Source organism: Scomber japonicus, chromosome 17, assembly GCF_027409825.1.
Source record: "Scomber japonicus isolate fScoJap1 chromosome 17, fScoJap1.pri, whole genome shotgun sequence".
Taxonomy (NCBI): Eukaryota; Metazoa; Chordata; class Actinopteri; order Scombriformes; family Scombridae; genus Scomber; species Scomber japonicus.
The window spans coordinates 29,074,295-29,094,197 of record NC_070594.1 but is presented as its reverse complement, the minus strand read 5'-3'; the positions used below and the strand labels follow the sequence as shown (position 1 = coordinate 29,094,197).

Here is a 19,903-nt window from a genome sequence, read left to right as displayed (position 1 = left end):
ATCCTGAATCTAGTAGTTGTCACACTTGAAACAGTCTAATTCCTGAGACATCTGTTTTTGTCAGGTTTGAAGAAACAGTCTTTAATACTTGCTTTCTTGAAGTTCTAATTGTAGCACAGATTGGTTTGTGTATACTGTGTGTGTGTGTGTGTGTGTGTGTGTGTGTGTGTGTGTGTGTGTGTGTGTGTGTGCATGCAGGCTGTAATACTGACTCCTTCATTTTGATGCATTTGATTCTAAATGATGAAATAGACATGAGTCATCCGCTGGGGTGACTGAGCTGTGACTGACTCAGCTGATGATGATGATGATGATGATGATGAACATACTGTCACCACACCACCCACTCCTCATTGGCTCTTTTGTTGTGACATTTAACACACTGAAGCAGTAAATGTCATTAGATCAGAGGGAAATGAAGCTTTCCCTACAGCTGCACACTCTGTATATTATTGCTCAGCAAAACAGCAACAGTAAAATGGTGATGTGGATCTTTTAACTGGAGCTCAGTCTGAAGTCAGTTCCATTCATGGCTCATTCTAGCTTCTGGGGTCATCCAATAGCCACAAACATCCTCCTATGAAAATAACTTAGCTTTGTCTGCCATCTAGTGTACAAATCATGAAATAGCACATATATTCTCCCTTTAAACACCACCAATGGTCAGTCATCAGCTACATTGCAGATTAAGAATTTGACATGCAAAACATATGTATATATAACTGTGATAATGCAGATTTTTAAAACTTGTTTTTCATTGTATTATTGCTCACCTCACCAATATACATAAAAAAATCTTCCCAACTGTGAGCCCTGCACATCCTATTCGATGTAAAAACAAACAAACAAGCAGACAAATAAACACTAACTTTGGAGAAAAGGAAAAAGGTTTACACAAATCTAAATACATCATGTCAATTACTATAATATATAATGACAAATTTAATTTATACACAAGTGATATTCATACTACTACTATTACTACTACTACTACTACTGATAATAATAATAATAATAATAATAATAATAATAATAATAATAATAATAATAGATATATTAATAATGATAACGACTGCAATAAATATATATATATAAATATTTCAAGTTTTGGGGACTTTTTTGTTGAAGACCAGTCAGCCACTAGAGGGAGACACTAGAAGTCCCTCACTATATCTCACAGTATTATGTCCGGTTCAGCCACTGGGTGTAGTTTCAAAACAAAAGTCCGTCGAGGGTTTGGAGCAACGTCCTGATGATGAAGTGATGATGAAGTGGTATTTAACAGGAATCATAGTCAACGTCGCTCTCTGTGTGTTATATGGTAAAATGTCCTTAAAGACAGATGTTTGAGAATGGGAAAGCTATCAGCAATTGTAGCTGATCCGTGAGGATTTTAGTGATTTTTCGTTGTTTGTTATGATAAATTTTACGCTTTATATGCTGATAATAAAAGTACGTTTGTCATCATCATTTAGCTCTACAGAGATACTGCTCAAGCATGTAAAGGAAGCCACTTTTAAACCAAATGGATGGGGTTTTCAAATACAGTCAAATATTAATGAAGTACTTTTGCTGCCTGTACTGTTTTTGTTGTTTGTTTTGAAGATGAGATCACTGCACTTTATATTTGCTAATTGGTGTGCTTTTGTATTGAAAAGGTGACCAGGAAGTGAAAATGCCATTGCTGCTGATGTGGTATTCCGAAGTTAGCAAAGCTGGTCGACAGATTGAGACAGACTGTTTGGTGTAAAAAGTGTTGAGCTTTGTTAGAATAATGCCTTACTATCAGACATGGGAGGAGTTCGCCCGCGCAGCAGAGAAACTGTATCTGACAGATCCAATGAAGGTAAAAAAAAACAAAAAAACACCTTTAACATGTACGTTAGCATGCTAGCCGCATAGCTGGTTAGCCGTAGAGCTGGTTAGCGATGTGAGCATGCAAACTGTAGCTCTCCTCCTTTTAACTTGAATTCATGTTGTTCTGTTTTCAGGTCAGAGTGGTTCTCAAATACAGACACTGCGACGGTAACCTGTGCATTAAAGTGACCGACAATGCCGTGGTAAGTGACATGAGGAGGAAGCTTTAGTAGCTATTACATCTATCAAGAGTTATGAAGAGTTTTACATGGAAGACTTCCAACTCAAGTGCTTGTTAAATATGAGGCTGAGACACGTTTCAGTGTTGTGTCATATGGAAATATAAGTAAAGTAATTGTTAACTCTTGTGAAGCTGTAATCAATCTTTATTTATATAGCGCCAAATCACAACAAAAGTAATCTCGAGGCACTTTACACATAGAGCAGGTCTAAACCAACTCGTCAGGTTTTAATTTTAAAGAGGCCCAACATTCCCGTAACCAAGCTTTGCACTTGAAAGACTCTGGTCTGTGTACGATACGTATGTGGATATTCACTACCAAAGATACGTAAGCAGCAACTACTGATACGATATGATTCATCCACCACTCACCATACAGTGCGATTCAACATGATTTGATCCAACATAATGCGATTCATTGCAAAGGAATGGTGCTATGCAATTCTATGAGTCTGATTATTTATCAACCAAAAAAAAAGATGACCTTTCACAAACGGGTCTTGTTTCTTAAACCTGTAGTGTTCTCTCTTTCAAACTGACACTTTTCTAACACCTGCCTCACAATGAAGGATGCTCAAGATGAACATCAATGAGTTATAGTGCAATATGAAACTACTGCCAGGCAGCAGATGTACTCTTTCAGCAGCAGGTATACTACACAAAATGCACTTTCTATATTATGAATTATGCATAAGATATGATTAGTTAAATTGTCCGTCTCTCTTGTAAAACCAGTAGTGTTTCCAAACTTTCTATTTATAGTTAGCTGGTGTGTGTGTTTGTTCTGCCTCCACCATCCTCAACGCATGCAGGAGTGTGTTGTGACACACTCCTCACCTATACTGCTCAGAAGCAGCCTGCATCTGCTCTGTGACGTAAGGTAACATAGGAGGAATAGTCCAAAATATTAAATTATTGCATTGTGGGTCATATTTCTAAATAAAGGCTTAGAACATCTAATAATTAAATGGATGTGATTTTAGTCGTAAAGGTTATTTTCTATTAATAATTAGTTTGGTTATTATTTTCCTCTATGAATCATGTCAACTATAAGTGTCAAAAGTAGTGGAAAACATGTCCATCACAATTTTCAAAATCCAAATATTGTCAGTTTATTATCTCATGAGAAAAGAAGGAATCCCACACAATTGGCAAGCTGCAACTATGAAGCAAAACATATTGATTTATCAAAATAGTTGACAATTATGTATTATTACTAATAGATGAATTATTCCAGCAGTTGTTGAAACAAGAGCTAGACCACTAAATGAGCCAGCTGTTACACTGGCAGATATCACTTTATAGCAGATACATTTGTATCAGTGTAGATTTATCAGTATATGTCAATTGGAAGCAGTGTCACTGTTACATAGTTTATCCACCAGAGAGCACTGACAGCTTGATTTTTCTTCTTTTTTTTACAGTTCAAATGTCCTGCTCAATATGTAGCTTGGTCACAATTGTAAAAGAAATCTGAGTGATCTCTATCAAGATTGTTTCTTTGTTTTGAAAAACATTAAGAAAACACTTTATGCCCAAACATCTATCAGTGATTGTACTTCAGAAATCATGCATTGGTCTGGCTATAGTTGAGATGCTACAGGCCTGAACAATCACATGCAACACAGCAGGAAAGACATGGCTTGTTTATTTAATTCAGCCTCCAGTACACCATACCACCAGACTAGGAGTCACTCTAACAACATGCTGCTGTTGACATTACTACCAGCAAAAGTCAAAGTCACAACTATTCATAGTTAGTTTTGGTCTTTTCACTGTTTTTTTTATCAGAAAAATATACAGCAGTCCTTTTTTATATAGGTTTCTATGGGTTTTTATGCCTTATCAGCACCAGTTCATAGCTTGTGTTCATAATAACAGTATTTAAAGATGCAGTGAAAAGCTAGTCATCACAGAGGAGTGAGCTGTGATATTGTTAAAGGATCAATATGTGATATATTTACTGTACTAACTTACAAAATGACCATGATTTGTTATCAGTATATTCTTCTTTGAACTTTCCTTTTAAAGTGCAGAATGTCTGTTGAGAAAATGACAAAAGCTTAAAACCTCCATACAGCTGACATGAAAAATAATGATAGTGTTGAGAACACTGTAGATCAACAACAAATAAAATAGAATATTAGAGTATTACAGAGTAAGTGATTACAATAAAATGAATTAAAAACAATACAGTAAAATCCTTTTTAAAATCTGGTTAAACAAAAAAAACTAATGTGTACACAGAAAACATAAATATGGGTAAAAATAATATATTACAAGGATGCCATCGTAAAAAAGTAGGTTTAAATGTTGACGCTGAAGTAGACAGTCTAATGTCCACAGGAAGTGCATACTTAGGAGTTTGGGGGCTCTGATGGCTCATGCCCCGACCCCAGGTCACAAAGTTTGATCTGGGAACAATAAGTATCACTTTATTAGAATATCACATATCTCATAGAAAGGGGTGTAAATGTGGGTTCAGTCTCTGAAATAGGTCATTTAAAAGGGAAGAAAAGTCCATTGTAATGTAACTGTAGTTGTAGCTGTCACTGCCTCACACAGCCTTTTTCTCCACCTCCACAGTGTTTACAGTACAAGACAGACCAGGCCCAGGACGTGAAGAAGATCGAGAAGCTCCACGGAAAACTGATGAGACTCATGGTGTCCAAGGAGACGCACAGCGGTTCCATGGAGACAGACTAAAAAATGTTCTAGAAGCGCTGACCTTCTAGAACACCTGGACTGAGTTCAGTGCAGACAGCAGCGGTTGTTTTGAGAGCACAGAACCACTGCAGTGTGAATCTGAGAGATGGGTTGATGGGGAGGAACTGGAGGGATGGATCAGGCTGCCTACACTGAGTTAATACTGTCAGAGATGTGATATAGATACTGTATATATTTTATTCTCTCAGGATTTTCTTTTTAAGATACTTTCCACATCATTAAACAATCTCAGCACCCTGTTTTTCAGTGTCAGGCATTTCATTCCCATCCCTGATTGTATTAATAGGAAGTAAGGTCAGTGTAGGCAGCTGAGAGATTTAAAGGAAATGTAAAGACAGGGGAAAATGGGAGAGTTTGGGGCGGGGGCGGGATGGAATAAAATGTACAAGGAGTACGAATCCTCTGCTGCTGTGGAACCAGTTTCGGCACCTTCATTTTCTTAGAGGAGTTTGCATTTATTCAGTTTTAAAGGGGGACGAAAAAGGACGATAATGACGTTGCATGTCTTGTCCGTTTACGTCTATGTAGCCGTGCTGGATTCGATTTCAGCACAGTGATCGGTTTTGTTTTATTTTTGGACATGGTCATTGTGCCACATGAATGAAGCAGGACCTTCTGATTTCTAAACGACGGTGTGGAGAAACCCGCAATTTCTACGTAGACAACCCCCTCTCACACACACACACCTCCATATGCCATTTCGTCTACTGAAAATAAATGCGTTACATGTTCAATAAATGTTTATTTACCCCAATATCTCCTGTATTTATCAGTGTGTTAATAATCAGAAATGTGCATGATTAAGGATGTTGTATGACAGATGAAGTTTGAAATGGAACAATGAGAAAGAGGCTTTAACAGAGGAATATTCTTCTGGCATTTTGGTTACATTTAAAAGTAACGATTTCAGAATCAAATTTTCTTTCATTTTTACACGTTTTACCAATGTTTCTATCTTTAGATAAAACGTTCCTTTTTAATCTGTAGTTTGACCTTTTCCGCACTATACTACATTTCCCATGATGCACTTCTGATATACCAACACTCACAAACAAATGCTTTCATGCTCTCGTTTTCCTTTCTCTTGCACGTCGAATAATGTAAATTGACATGTTTTACTATCTGAATACTACTTTTCCATGCATGTAAATGATACAATTGTAGCCTAATTAATTTTAAGGAACTAGGATAAATAGACTTAAGTTTAGGAACTGAACGGGACCAGTGAAGCGGAGACCAGGACGTGCATGCATCAGTAGCGTTACAGCAGGTAAATGTGTGTCCTATGGAAATTAAGATGACGTTTCCTATAATGTTAAATGAGTTGTGCCAAGCTAACTATCCCGCTTGTAGACTTATAACTGAGATAGTGTCGCAGGGTTGCTTGTTTTGACCAAGTAAGAGTTACTAGACGCGGTGTTGTGTTGATATAAACATAGTTAATTAGCACTAATTAACTAAGCTTGACGCGCACTAATATTGTGTTTAGGGGAAAATATGAAGACGTGTGAATGTAATAGTTATTGTAGCTTCTCTTTATCTAGCTGGGAATTATACGGTACGTTAGCTAGCGATATATGAAAGTGACTGATTTTAATAACGTTTCCCTCGCTGGGTTCATATATTGATATCAGTGTATTGTATTTGCTAATTATTACATTGTAAAGTTGATCAAATAGTTGTGCTTGTTTAGCTGAGAAACAGCTCTGCTCTGTTACACACATAGACTGTTCCAGAAATCACGCCTGTCTGTGTTTAGAGTTCAGTTGACAGGTCGTTGAACTCTCCCACACTGCTCTGTTTCTCTGTGTCAGGCCTCTCACCACGAAGTCATTAGCATGCAAAGTCAGTCAGAACTTGTGTTGTAATGATTGCTTATGGGAGCTAGTTATAGAATTACATATAAACACAGTGCTAACGTAGTAGTGTGTGTGTTCCTCTGAGCTCTTTTATAGGCTACTTTTGCGGACAGAGTTTAGACTTAGGATCAGAAATGATCATACATTTTGGGGCAGAGATTAAGGTTAGGGTAAGTCTCATAGAAATGAATGTAAGTCTATGCTATGTCCCCAGAACTGGACATGGTCTGATGTGTGTGTGTGTGTGTGTGTGTGTGTGTGTGTGTGTGTTTCCATGCTGGCAGCCCTCCTGAATGAGAAAAGCTTTGTCATGCAGCTGTGAGCCCCTCTCTCTGCCTATAATCCTATCAGCTGGTCACAACCACAACAACAGTGACACTTTTGTTTTTACATGTCCCACTTTTTTCCCCCTTTTTCAACACTAAATTGGTGAAATAGTTGAGGCTCAGACTCAAATTGCATCACTTGCAGTCACAGAGGAAAGTATTGTGTTATGTCAGACTGCTGCTGTGCCCAGTGCACACATTTTAGTTTATTTATAGTTTAGTAAATCTGGTAAAGTTCAGAACATTGCATGGTCAGTTTAATCATTTAATTGCTTCAAATTAAAAAAAAGAAAAATCTCAGTTGCATCCTTCTCTGTTGGCTATGTCTAGTGGTTACTCTTCATATTTAATAACTTATATGTGCTTTAGTTTTTTAGTGACTTCATATTTGCCATTTAATCCATGTATTTAGTGATAGTGAGATGATTTCACAGCTAGCTACATTTCTGAGTTCTGAATTTCATTATTTTTTATATGAATCAGCTGAAATAAAAATGCAAGAGAAAACATGTTTACTCATTAATAAAAGCAATAACACATTTATGAATGTATTAAAGAATTGATAATTCCTTTTTTGACAAACAATTTTTTTTTAATTTAATTAATTTCTTCCTCTTTCTCCATCTATCCCACTCCTCATTCCCTTGTCCAGTGTTACTACATCCATCCCTCCCTCAATCCCAGTTTCGTAGCAGACACTTGGCACCATGTTCACAGAGTTGCTGCTTTGTCTGGTGGTTGGAGGACTGATCTATTTCCTGGTTCAAAGGAACAGGAGCCAGGTTCTGACGACAGAGGATGGCTGGTGGGGGGCCGGAGCCCCCCCTGATGGTGGAGAGGACGACAGCATCCGCCTCTTTAAAGTCACCACAAGCAAAGAGGAGCTGGAGGTTAGATTTTCTCAGTTTGTCACTCAGGTTAGTCACTCTGTAGTATTTAATAATGAGTTTGCAGGGCAGGTGACATGATTCTGTTTTAATGTAAGTATGTAAGTATGTAAGTATTTATTGATTTGTAGAAGAACATCACATAGATTACAGTATTATAGAAGACAAATGGTCAGAGCCTCCATCATGTTTTCTCTCCTCTTCTATCAGGACCTCTGCAGGAGGATAGACCTCACTCGTCCTGTAGCCTCACTAGAGGACAGTCAGTTTCAGTATGGCTTCAACTCCCACTACCTGCAGAAGGTGGTCTCTTATTGGAGGAATGACTTCGACTGGAGGAGACAAGTAGACAAACTCAACCAGTACCCCCACTTCAAAACCAACATCGAAGGTTAGTTTCCACTGCTGACACATCCTCATTTATCATCAACCAATACTAAGTCAGTACTTCATCTCTAACTTTATCTTACTTATGAACTCCCGCCCAGGCATTGACGTTCACTACGTGCACGTGAAGCCCAAGAGGGTGCCAGAGGGGACCAGTGCTGTTCCTCTGATAATGGTTCACGGCTGGCCCGGCTCCTTCTACGAGTTCTATGGGATGATCCCTCTTCTGACGGAACCGTCAAACCCAAATGACATCGTGTTTGAGGTGGTGTGCCCCTCCATACCTGGGTACGGCTTCTCGGAAGCGCCGCATAAGAAAGGTGTGTCCGAGTTCTTGCACTGGACATTATGTATGAAAATTCCCAGCATCACCGGAGCGTTTTATGGTTGTGATGTTTTGGTATTCAGAGATTTCCAACAAAGAGGAAGGTGTTATTTCAGTGCAAATGTTTTTCTTTTTGTTTGAATAAAGAGAGCAAGTTTTTATAGGTCTTTACCATAAGTTAAGTGCCATGAGTCCATTCATATAAAAATGTATATAACAGAGTAAAAAGATCAACTAAAATGTACTGTATGTAGGACAAGCACACATATTTCAGGGCTGTTTTAGTCTCAGTTAGGTGTCCCTAATAAACGGAGTGTGTTTTTCCTGTGTGTGTGTGTGTGTGTGTGTGTGTGTGTGTGTGTGTGTGTGTGTGTGTGAGCAGGTTTTGATTCAGTGTGTGCAGCAAGAATCTTCCACAAGCTGATGAAGCGTCTGGGCTTCCAGCAGTTCTACGCTCATGGAGGAGACTGGGGCTGGCTGGTCACCACTAACATGGCTCAGCTGGAACCCAAGTGAGACACAAAACAACTTCCCCAACACCTGAAACTATCTTTGTGCTTACAATCAAAGATTATTCAGTATGTGTGTTGAATCATTTTACTTTGTAAGAGTTTTATCTATTGCTACATGTTTTTTCTTACTCAGGACAATCAAAGGATTGCATGTGAACTTTGCCCCGCCTTCCAAGCCGGGGCTGCCCATGGCTTTGTCCATCATGCTTGGCCGACGCTTCCCCAAGATGTTCAACTTCACAGATGTAGACATTCAGCGTCTCTTCCCCTGCATGGACAAACTGGTGGTGGAATCCATCAAAGAGTCTGGCTACATGCACATCCAGGCCACTAAGCCTGACACTGTCGGTAAGAACTGAGAGCAAGCACATTTGACTTTTTAGTTTTATATCTTAGGTAGAGCCTTTTAGCTGCTACCTAGCAACTCATTTAACCATTTATCAGGTTTTAACCATCACCCTACCAACATATTTAACAAAGACCCCAAGAATAAACTACTGTCAGAAACAACCGTAGCAAAATTCTATTTCTTTTCAAAATATTATTCATTATGTAATCATTTGGAGAAAAAATCTAACCAATCATTTGGTTTTTGGTGATTTGAGTGATTCTTCAATCACAGCAAATGCAGTTTTTATTCACTGACCAATCAAATATTGTTTCTAAGAATTCGTATCAATGATTTGATGCTCTGTTGCTCAGGTCGAGGACTGAATGATTCTCCTGTGGGTCTGGCTGCCTACATTCTGGAGAAGTTCTCCACATGGACAAGCAAGGACTTCAGGGACCTGGAGGATGGAGGACTCACCAGGTCAGTGCTGCAGTGTGCCACCACCCATTTCATGATTTTGTAGTATGTAGTTTTAGCAGTGGCTCTGAGATGCAGAGTTTATCGAAGTATGGCCGTTCCTAAAGTTGCCATTCCTGGTGTATTTAATCACTGAGGTCATGATGTGCTCAGCTTGTATGCGCGATACGTTACAGGAAGTTCTCTCTGGACGACCTGCTGACTAACGTGATGATCTACTGGACATCCGGCTGCATCACTTCCTCAATGAGGTTCTATAAGGAAAACTTTGCCAAAGGCCTGGACCAACCCCACTCTAAGTGAGTTACAAACAGTCTCAGTCCAATGAAATACCTGTAGACAACTCTTCATCTCTGCCCTACCTAACACATCATCATCATCATCTCTTCCCAGGATACCGGTGCAAGTCCCCACTGGGTTTGCCTGCTTCCCAGACGAGCTGATGCACACACCCAGGCTGTGGGTCAAGCAGAAATACCATCAACTCTTGACCTACACACCCATGGGAAGCGGAGGGCATTTCGCCGCCATGGAAGAGCCCCAGCTGATGGCTGAAGACATCCATCTGTTCACTAAGATAGTGGAGAAGAAGAAGAAGAAGTAGAGAGAGGATTGATAAACACCTGAATGGCAATGAGAATGAATAAAACTGCAACTTTGTGGTGAGCAGTGATTGTAGATAGTTGAGTAAACACTTTTTCAATGAGGTGAGGTTGATTATAGACTGTAGCATAGCTCTAATAAGACTTCTTCATGATTGACTCAGTCTTGTTGACTCGCAGTGTTGGTACTAGAAGATGTAGCTTTTAGGAAACATTTGTAACATTGACTGATGAAAAGAAGCAAAACAGAAGAGAGTCAGAAAGAAGCATCCTTTTGTTCTTCCTCCTGCTGCTGTTCATAGTCTCTTTCTTCTTCAAAACCTCCCCTCAGTCTTGCAGTTTTGGGCAAGGTCGAGCAAGCAGCTGCAGATGGGAGGTCAGTGTGTAACTGCTGTGTATTGACAGCACTGAGAAGGTACCAAGCATTCCTCTGACTGATAACACTAAACCCTCAAATTATATTTACATTTCTTTTTTCTGTCACACCCTTTCACACTCATGTAGTTTCAAAGCTTCGATGAAGTCAGATTAAGTATTTTTAAACAAGCCACAACTTTACATTTTGTCTTTTTTTTTGGTTATGTACTGCTTTGAAGCATTAACTTCTTAATTATTCTTATAGTTAATACCTTAAAAACATTTGGTATTTAGTAGTTTTGATGTATAATACTTAGAAAATCAGCATCAGAGGTGTATTTCTCTGAAATGAGTCTTCCTCTATAACCTAATTCGAATTTCATTCCTTATTATTTTCAACAATTAAATTACATTTGAGTTTTTAATGCTCATATTTTAGCCTATTATTAATATGTAATATGCATATACACACTGTATGCACAGGCTTACGCATCAGCAGTGCCACTATCAGCATGTGGTCGTTATACATTCTGTCCACTAGAGGGCTTTTCAACGTTATCTCTATACAGGTGTTAGCTTCCTTTGCTAATTAAGCTTAGACACAAAATGAATAACACTAACTAAAATATAAATATTAAATAAGCTTTGGATCATAATTAACTACACACTTAACTGAAATATAAAAAATCCAGGTCAGTATGTGTTACGTGATGTATTATTTGTGTGGGAATGCACTGCAAGCTCAAATGTTGCCTTGTTGTTTCATTTTTCCGTTTGTGAACCAAAATCCAAAAAACTTTTCACACATTGGTTTTACACACTGCATGACTGACAGGGTCTCACACTACAAGATCTTTCATCAGGAGGAATCCCTGATGAATGTGTTGGACTCCTAACTATGTTTTGTCATGAAAACACATTAGCAGCACAGGAAATGATGCAATACCATGTGTGAATAGGTTGTTTTTTGTTGTTTGTGCACTGGAATAAAGACAATTAAAAATCCTCCCCTGCATAGTATTGCATCATTTCCTGTGTCACCTCTCACTTGTGTTTTTGGATTCTTATAGTTTGGTGCCATTACAAGATGAGCAGAATGACATGTTGTAGTTCAGATCATGGACACAATGTTTCTTTTTTTTTGACCAAATAAAATTCATATGGAGAAGTGCACACAAACACTGTGAGTCTCTTATTCAAAACAAAGCAACCCAGATCTTATTTAAGTTGATGACTACATCAGTATGGTGGTACCTCTGACTGGTGATCTTGATATCTTGGGTACAAGACCAGTGTGATGCTGTGTGTGTGTGTGTGTGTGTGTGTGTGTGTGTTGGGGGGGGGGGGGGGTCACTTTTTCAGGCTTGATAAATTACATTATTACAATAAATTGACAATGAAATAATTGATTAAATCTGACTTAGGGACTTTATATAATGAAACTTAAAGACAATGCAACATCTCACCTGAGGGGTTAGGATGACATTGGCATGTTATACAGCATGTTAGTTTCAGGCATCAGTTGTCATAGTAACAGACACCAAACTTGATGTGGAAAAGGAACAAAATCCTGCCCAACACTATTTCCCTAAATTTAGTTTTTACAGATCTGACTAATTAGCTTCTTTTTTGTCTATTCTGTCCTGGAGCTGCTCTGCATGTGCCCACTATATTGCACACATAGTGGGCATAGTGTTGTGTTCTCAAGATAAATCAAGATTAAAATAAATATTTGTTTCCATGGGGAAATTTGTTTTGCAGCAAAGAGTAATGCATAAAACCAGTAGCACACATGTGAAGCCACCAATAAAAAAGGGAGGATGGAGGAGGGGGTGGGGGGGCATAAACCAGCAGCATAAAAAACAGGATCACTCACAAAATGATGGTGACCTCAGATCAACAGGATATTTTCTCCTTTCAGCCAATCCCAGTGAAGCTTTACATGAGATGCTCCCGGTGCTGTGAACCAAAATGTACTTCTGCCTCTCTTTCTTTGGTAATGTTCAGTGTCGCACTGCCCCCGACCCTCCAATCCCACCCCTGTCCAGCTGTTACTACAGCTTTGAGTTTCCCAAGCCCCCCCAGTGTCCTGGCTCAGGACCACCACCACCCCCACCCCTCCCCAAGTGCTGCACTCCCCCAGGCCTGACTGCCTGCCTGCTCTTCTTGGCAGCTGAACAGCCATGGGAGGATCAGGACAACTGGGCGGCTGAGATAAGGACCACATGAAGTTCTTCACATTACCTCACCCGATAAGGAAGCAAGCAGAGAGAGAGAGAGAGAGAGAGAGAGAGAAAGCAGGAGAGAGAGGGGCGTCAGACTTTGAGAATTTCTCTGAATGGATGGTGATGCTTAGAGAAGCAGCTGGTGACTGTGGAGTTTTCACCTTAGTTTGGGGGTTTGGATGAAAGTGGGGGTCCCACAGTGGCCTGGTGAACTCTGAAAAGCTGTTGGATGAAGTAACCGTTGGGAAACTTCTCTGTTTATGCTTTCTTGAGATCACATGAGTGATTTCAGCATTTTTTGAAACATTTTTTAAAATGGACTTCAAAGATGCTTTACCAGATGTAAAGATGACCTCTGACTGTTTTCTGTAGCCTCTTTATCTTCACAACAATCTCCAACTCTGGAAAAGGAAACTTCCACCCTGCCAATGAAAGTAGCCTGAGAGCGATCCAAGTTCTCCAGGCTTCAGGACAGTCTGCAGCCGTCGTCGGGTGGTGGTGGTGGGTGGGTGGGCGGAGGGGGGGGGGGGCTGTTATCTCTTTTTTGCGAGAATCCATGGAAGTGAATCCTCTGGAAGGTCTCATGTCAGTCACTGTGAACCACCAGCTTGCGTCCTGCTCGGCAGCAGAGCAGCAGAGCCAGCGTGGCCCAGCATCCCTGCACGGACACGGACAGAGCACACGCAGCAGCAGGGAGGAGAGGAAATGGGTGAGTCCAATGTGTGCAAACTGAAACTTAAAGACAGATGTGGCCATGCAGCGGTTAATAATTTGAAGCATCCAGGGAGGTACTGAACAAAATTCATTACAAGCTGAATATACCAGAATATAACAGGGAGCAAAATAACATGGAAACCACTGTCCTAAATTTAGTTTATTCACTTTCAGTTATATTTATTCACTATTACACTATGAAAAAAAATGAGGCAATTATCAGTGTGATGGGAAGTTGAAGTTCTGGAAACTTCCAGCCAGATTTTAAAGAGACACTGTTAGTGAAGTGAAATGCAAACTGTTATTTATCAGTTTATTCTCTGTTAATGTCACAGAGCTTAAATTATACATGAGCTTTAATATATTCAGTTAAAGTTGTTAAAAAGCTTCTATTCATGCTATAAAAGTTAGCAGATGTCCTTTGTTTATGGGGGACTTTGGTAAAGTACAACAGGTAGAACAGACTCAATTGAGAGTAATAGTAATAATAAAATAAGGGAAAACAGTAACTGATGATTTTAAATAGAAATATTGATTATTATATTACACAATTCATATATGCTGTACTGTAAAAAGGTCCTTTTAAAAGGTCAACAGTCCTTTACGCTCGTGTTTGTGCAGAGATGTCAAGCTCCAAAGCTGTGTCATTTGCTGCAGGTGCAGTCTGTGTGTGGGTCCAGGTCCAACTCTGGCTCCGGTTGTGGTTCTGCGGCTCAGACCAGGACACTGAGGAACCAGTACTCACCAGAGAACGCAGCACGAGAGCGGAGCCGAGTACGCAACCTGCGACAGGCTTTCCACAGCCTGCAGGTTGAGCACACACACCACACACACACATATATGTACAGAAAATACATATACTGTATATACTAACTATTTCCACTAGACTAACCTCAGAAGGAATGTGTATTAAATATGGTTAAATGGAATTAGATGTGAGTGTGTGCTTTGCTCTGTCCTCAGGCTGCTCTGCCATCAGTCCCACCTGACACCAAACTGTCCAAGCTGGATGTTCTGGTTCTGGCTACTAACTACATAGCCCACCTGACAGAGACTCTGGACCAGGGAGGGCTGCTGGCTGAGCACACCTTGCCCTCCCGGCCGGGTGGATACCTGCACCCTGTTAAGGTAAGGAGGGGAACCATACTAAGTGACTGTGACTCATACATAGAACAAGAACTGAGGGATAATACTCCATCCTTATGAATGAATCAGGTGCTGCTTCTGCTGTAGGGCCCTGTCCCATTTTAGGGCCCTGTCTCACTTTAGGGCCCTGTCTCACTTTAGGGCCTTGTCTCACTTTAGGGCCTTGTCTCACTTTAGGGCCCTGTCCCACTTAAGGGCCCTGTATCACTTTAGGGCCTTGTCTCACTTTAGGGCCCTGTCTCACTTTAGGGCCTTGTCTCATTTTAGGGCCCTGTCCCATTTTAGGGCCCTGTCTCACTTTAGGGCCCTGTCTCACTTTAGGGCCCTGTATCACTTTAGGGTCCTGTCTCACTTTAGGGCCCTGTCTCACTTTAGGGCCTTGTCTCACTTTAGGGCCTTGTCTCACTTTAGGGCCCTGTCTCACTTTAGGGCCCTGTCCCATTTTAGGGCCCTGTCTCACTTTAGGGCCCTGTCTCACTTTAGGGCCTTGTCTCACTTTAGGGCCCTGTCTCACTTTAGGGCCTTGTCTCATTTTAGGGCCCTGTCCCATTTTAGGGCCCTGTCTCACTTTAGGGCCCTGTCTCACTTTAGGGCCCTGTCTCACTTTAGGGCCCTGTATCACTTTAGGGTCCTGTCTCACTTTAGGGCCTTGTCTCACTTTAGGGCCTTGTCTCACTTTAGGGCCCTGTCTCACTTTAGGGCCCTGTCCCATTTTAGGGCCCTGTCTCACTTTAGGGCCCTGTCTCACTTTAGGGCCTTGTCTCACTTTAGGGCCCTGTATTACTTTAGGGTCCTGTCTCACTTTAGGGCCCTGTCTCACTTTAGGGCCCTGTCTCACTTTAGGGCCCTGTAACACTTTAGGGCCCTGTCCCACTTTAGGGTCCTGTCTCACTTTAGGGCCTTGTCTCATTTTAGGGCCCTGTCCCACTTTAGGGCCCTGTCCCACTTTAGGGCCCTGTATCACTTTAGGGTCCTGTCTCACTGTAGGGCCCTGTCTCACTTTAGGGCCCTGTCTCACTTTAGGACCTTGTCTCACTTTAGGGTCCTGTCCCACTTTAGGGCCTTGTCTCACTTTAGGGCCCTGTCTCACTTTAGGGCCTTGTCTCATTTTAGGGCCCTGTCCCACTTTAGGGTCCTGTCTCACTTTAGGGCCTTGTCTCATTTTAGGGCCCTGTCCCACTTTAGGGCCCTGTATCACTTTAGGGCCCTGTCCCACTTTAGGGCCCTGTATCACTTTAGGGCCCTGCCTCACTTTAGGGCCCTGTCTCACTTTAGGACCTTGTCTCACTTTAGGGTCCTGTCCCACTTTAGGGCCCTGTATCACTTTAGGGTCCTGTCTCACTTCAGGGCCCTGTATCACTTTTGATAGTTAGCTAGTTATTTTCTCTATGTAGCTACATATCTGTAAATGAAAGGTCAATAAGAATTCTTAAACTAATTATATCATTATTATTATATTAGCTACAATTTATTATGTCACTATTGTGGTTTTATGTACTTACAATATTGACCAATAATTGAATGTACCAAATGAGAATATTGACACTCATTAAATGGTTAAATAATTGGTTTATACAGCTGTTAATTATAATAGTCAATAGTTATCACATTATTATATATTATTATTATATTATTACTACTATTATTACTAGATTTTGATGTAGGTAAACTTTTGAAGTCAGAGAGCATCAAAGGTTATGATGATCAGAAAAGATCATTGAATCATTTTCATTTATAACTATTAAGAGGATTGGACTTTAAAAGCCTGGATTAAATTGTTGTTCATTCCTGATCCAACAGACTTGACCAACAACACTGATCAAAAAAGGAAGTGAAATGGCTTCATTTCAGTTTTTATTGTCAGCATGTACCAAACCTGTTAAATGTGAGCTCAAATAATTAAAAGTCCTCTCCACACATTTATTTTAAAACATGTAAAAATACTCTGCTTTTAATAACAAGGTTTGTCTGATATGGTTATCCCACAAAAAAAGTTCAATCACCTTAAAAAGTCTTAAAATGACATCTACTTCTTCTTTAAATATGCAAATATTTTTCATTTCAAAGTTTGAATGTGTCCTGTTCCACTGTGATGTACATTCTCACATTTGTGTCAGTCTCATACTGTAACAAAGTTGGCTCTGGACTAGTTGTGATGTCACAAATCCTGCATGTATGTACACACTGCAAATATTCACACACATTATAATAATAATACATTTTATTTATAAAGCACAAATGTTTGAAGTCCCTTTTTAAAAGGGTCAGTAGACTGTGGCCCTCAGCTGTGCAGGAAGAGTGTTCAACAGACGAACAGAAGGCTCCATCACTCATGGTGCTGAGTCTAGTCTTGGGGAGGAGGAGGCCATTTGAACTTGTAGAGCAGTGGGGTTGATTGTTAGTGGGCTTCACCATAAAAAAGATGACTCACCAGTGCATCTATGGTCAACTAACAAAACAGCACAACACATGTTTGAGTGGTGGGGGGCTTTAATATTTGATTAAAATCCTATATGATTGATGGCTCTCTCTCTGAGCTCACACTGATGTTGTTGAGCTGTGGAGGAGGAGCCAACTGAATGTTTTGTTTACAAACAGCAACTGAAAAATCCTGCATAGTGTGCCTTTAATGAAATGACTGACAACATTGAAACTCAAAGTAGCAGTCCTGAGGCCTGTATTACGAAGCTGGATTAACCTATCCAGGATCTCTCTCCGTTACCTGGATTGACTTAACCAGATATTCGCAGTCTAGGATAAGCTTTACTACGAAGCTGGTTATCAACTCGGTAAATCAACCCAGGGTTTTCCAATCTGGATCTCTGCGCGTTCACATAAAGGGGAGGTGTTTGCAGCGTCTGACCAATCACAAACATGGAGAAACCCTGCAGAGCAGCCTACTTTACCCTTTACCATGGAGGAGCAGACAATTATTCTTCATAAATATGAAGAATTCAATCACATCATCCAGGCCAAAAGCAACACTGTTGATGCAGCAAAAGCCAGGAAGGAATGCTGGCAGAAAATTGCCGACTCTGTTAATGTGTAAATTCATGAGATCATACAATATTAATTTATCAGACAATATAAACGGACAGCACTCTGATCACACAATGTCACTTTATTACGGCACAGACGTTTGGGGCAGATCGCTTCCTCAGTGCCCTTCCTTTCATAAGAGACATTAAGTTAGTTTAATATTCAACATTCAAAATACAAACCTATTATGCTTCAACCATTTGAGTGAATGATTTCAAACCAACTGTATAACATACAGAATAATATCCCTCATGTGCCTCAAGGCTTATTTTACAAATATATATTTTCGTCAATTTTTTACAATTACAATAAATAAATACAGTTATTATGCTCCCTGACACTTTGATCTCAGGATGTCAAACCTACAGAATAATATCCCCCACGTGCCTCAATGATTATTTTTTAAATATATATTTTGGCCAATTAAAAAATTGCATCTATCCCTAAAAGCTCATTCTCTCCTAAGCGCTCCTCTCATGATCCGCACCAATGTTGACAGGATCTTTTAAGAATGGGCAGGTCATTTTCTAAGAGAACTGATTGGTCAGGAGGTGGTGCTTTTGTACTCATTGATCTCTTATCCAGAACATAACCTGCTCCGGAGCAGGTTAGCCGTTCAGCATAAGTTACCATGGTGATTTACCCCGGTAAGAAGTGAACCAGCTTCGTAGTACGGAAAACCCAGGGTTAACCCTGAAGTTATCTCGATAAGAGAAAATCCAGCTTCGTAGTACAGGCCTCGGATCCCAGAGTTAATCTTAGTGTGTACTGTGTCTCTCCTCAGAAATGGCCCATGCGTTCCCTGCTCTACTGTGGCAGTGTGGGGGAGCTGCTATCAGGAGTCCCAACCAATCAGGGGCCTCCACCTGGACGGGACGGGATCCACTCTCTGACTCCTGCCTTAGAAGCAGACACAGAGTGATAGTGGCACATAGGACGTACCTTTCACACTGTTTCTTATCTCTTATCTTAGCTTTTATTGACAGTAAAAGGACAAGTCAAAGCAAAGAGAAATTGCAGCTTTGAAAGTATGTTACACACTTACTTCAGATTTTTTTAAATCACTTTTGCCTTCCAAAAGCAATAGGACAGCAGACATTTTAATACTTTGCATGGAGATCTAATACATTCATGCAGTTTTTGGTTTGCCAGGGCTTAAATGAACCTTTTTAGCCTCAGCTTTTGCAAAAGTTTGTAAATATCACCAGTCAGTTTATTTCAATATTTCAAGATATTTCATTTCACTCTTTAATGCTGATACGGCTTGTTGTAACCTAGACATTAAAAAGACAGATGGTTTCCTGATAGTAAAAACCCAGTAGCTGTTTTGTTGTCTTGGATAATATAAGACACATACATATCCAGGTTGACACACACACACACACAGAAATGATGTGAGCGTTGGACAGTCAGGACATCAGGAACAGACCTAACATGAGGAAATGGAAAGGCTGCTGCTTCACTTGACTAATTACACCATAAATCACCAAATGCAGGAACAGTGTGTAACCATTTATCTTGATTGACAGGTTGTACAGTGTTTTGGTTTTATTGTTGTCGGATGTTACTTTCACTGTCTGGAAGATTTCTGTCACCTGTGTCCCATTTTTTAAACTTTTTTTAAAGCATATTTGTATGGGGTCTCATTTTTGAAAATGTCGATGTGTGTGTGTGTGTGTGTGTGTGTGTGTGTGTGTGTGTGTGGGAGTAAACAGACAGACAGATGAGCAGTAAGGGAGGGATTGTTGTGGGAACACAGCAGCTGTCTCACTTTGTATTTGTGCAGTAATGACCACTTAGTTCTCATTACAGCTCTACCACAGAATGTAACCTTATACTTTGAGTAAAACTTTCTACAATAACAGCTCGTGTCTGTGTGTGTGTGTTGCTT

The 19,903-nt window shown here is 40.2% G+C and overlaps 3 protein-coding genes across 3 annotated transcripts; all 3 read left to right on the top strand.

The window, feature by feature from the left end:
* Nucleotides 1–1,690: 1,690 nt before the first annotated feature.
* Nucleotides 1,691–5,581, top strand: srp9 (signal recognition particle 9). Its single transcript, XM_053336625.1, has 3 exons — nt 1,691–1,846; nt 1,992–2,060; nt 4,685–5,581. The coding sequence occupies exons 1-3, from the start codon at nt 1,775–1,777 to the stop codon at nt 4,802–4,804; spliced, it is 261 nt and encodes an 86-aa protein (XP_053192600.1). The 5' UTR covers nt 1,691–1,774; the 3' UTR covers nt 4,805–5,581.
* A 2,136-nt stretch (nt 5,582–7,717) lies between these two features.
* On the top strand, nt 7,718–12,067 carry ephx1 (epoxide hydrolase 1, microsomal (xenobiotic)). Its single transcript, XM_053337043.1, has 8 exons — nt 7,718–7,900; nt 8,108–8,288; nt 8,386–8,604; nt 8,992–9,121; nt 9,255–9,469; nt 9,824–9,932; nt 10,106–10,228; nt 10,323–12,067. The coding sequence occupies exons 1-8, from the start codon at nt 7,718–7,720 to the stop codon at nt 10,531–10,533; spliced, it is 1,371 nt and encodes a 456-aa protein (XP_053193018.1). The 3' UTR covers nt 10,534–12,067.
* A 1,602-nt stretch (nt 12,068–13,669) lies between these two features.
* Nucleotides 13,670–19,102, top strand: LOC128376896 (transcription factor 24-like). The gene is made up of 4 exons (XM_053336751.1): nt 13,670–13,822; nt 14,485–14,637; nt 14,791–14,955; nt 18,797–19,102. The coding sequence occupies exons 1-4, from the start codon at nt 13,670–13,672 to the stop codon at nt 18,932–18,934; spliced, it is 609 nt and encodes a 202-aa protein (XP_053192726.1). The 3' UTR covers nt 18,935–19,102.
* Nucleotides 19,103–19,903: the final 801 nt, after the last annotated feature.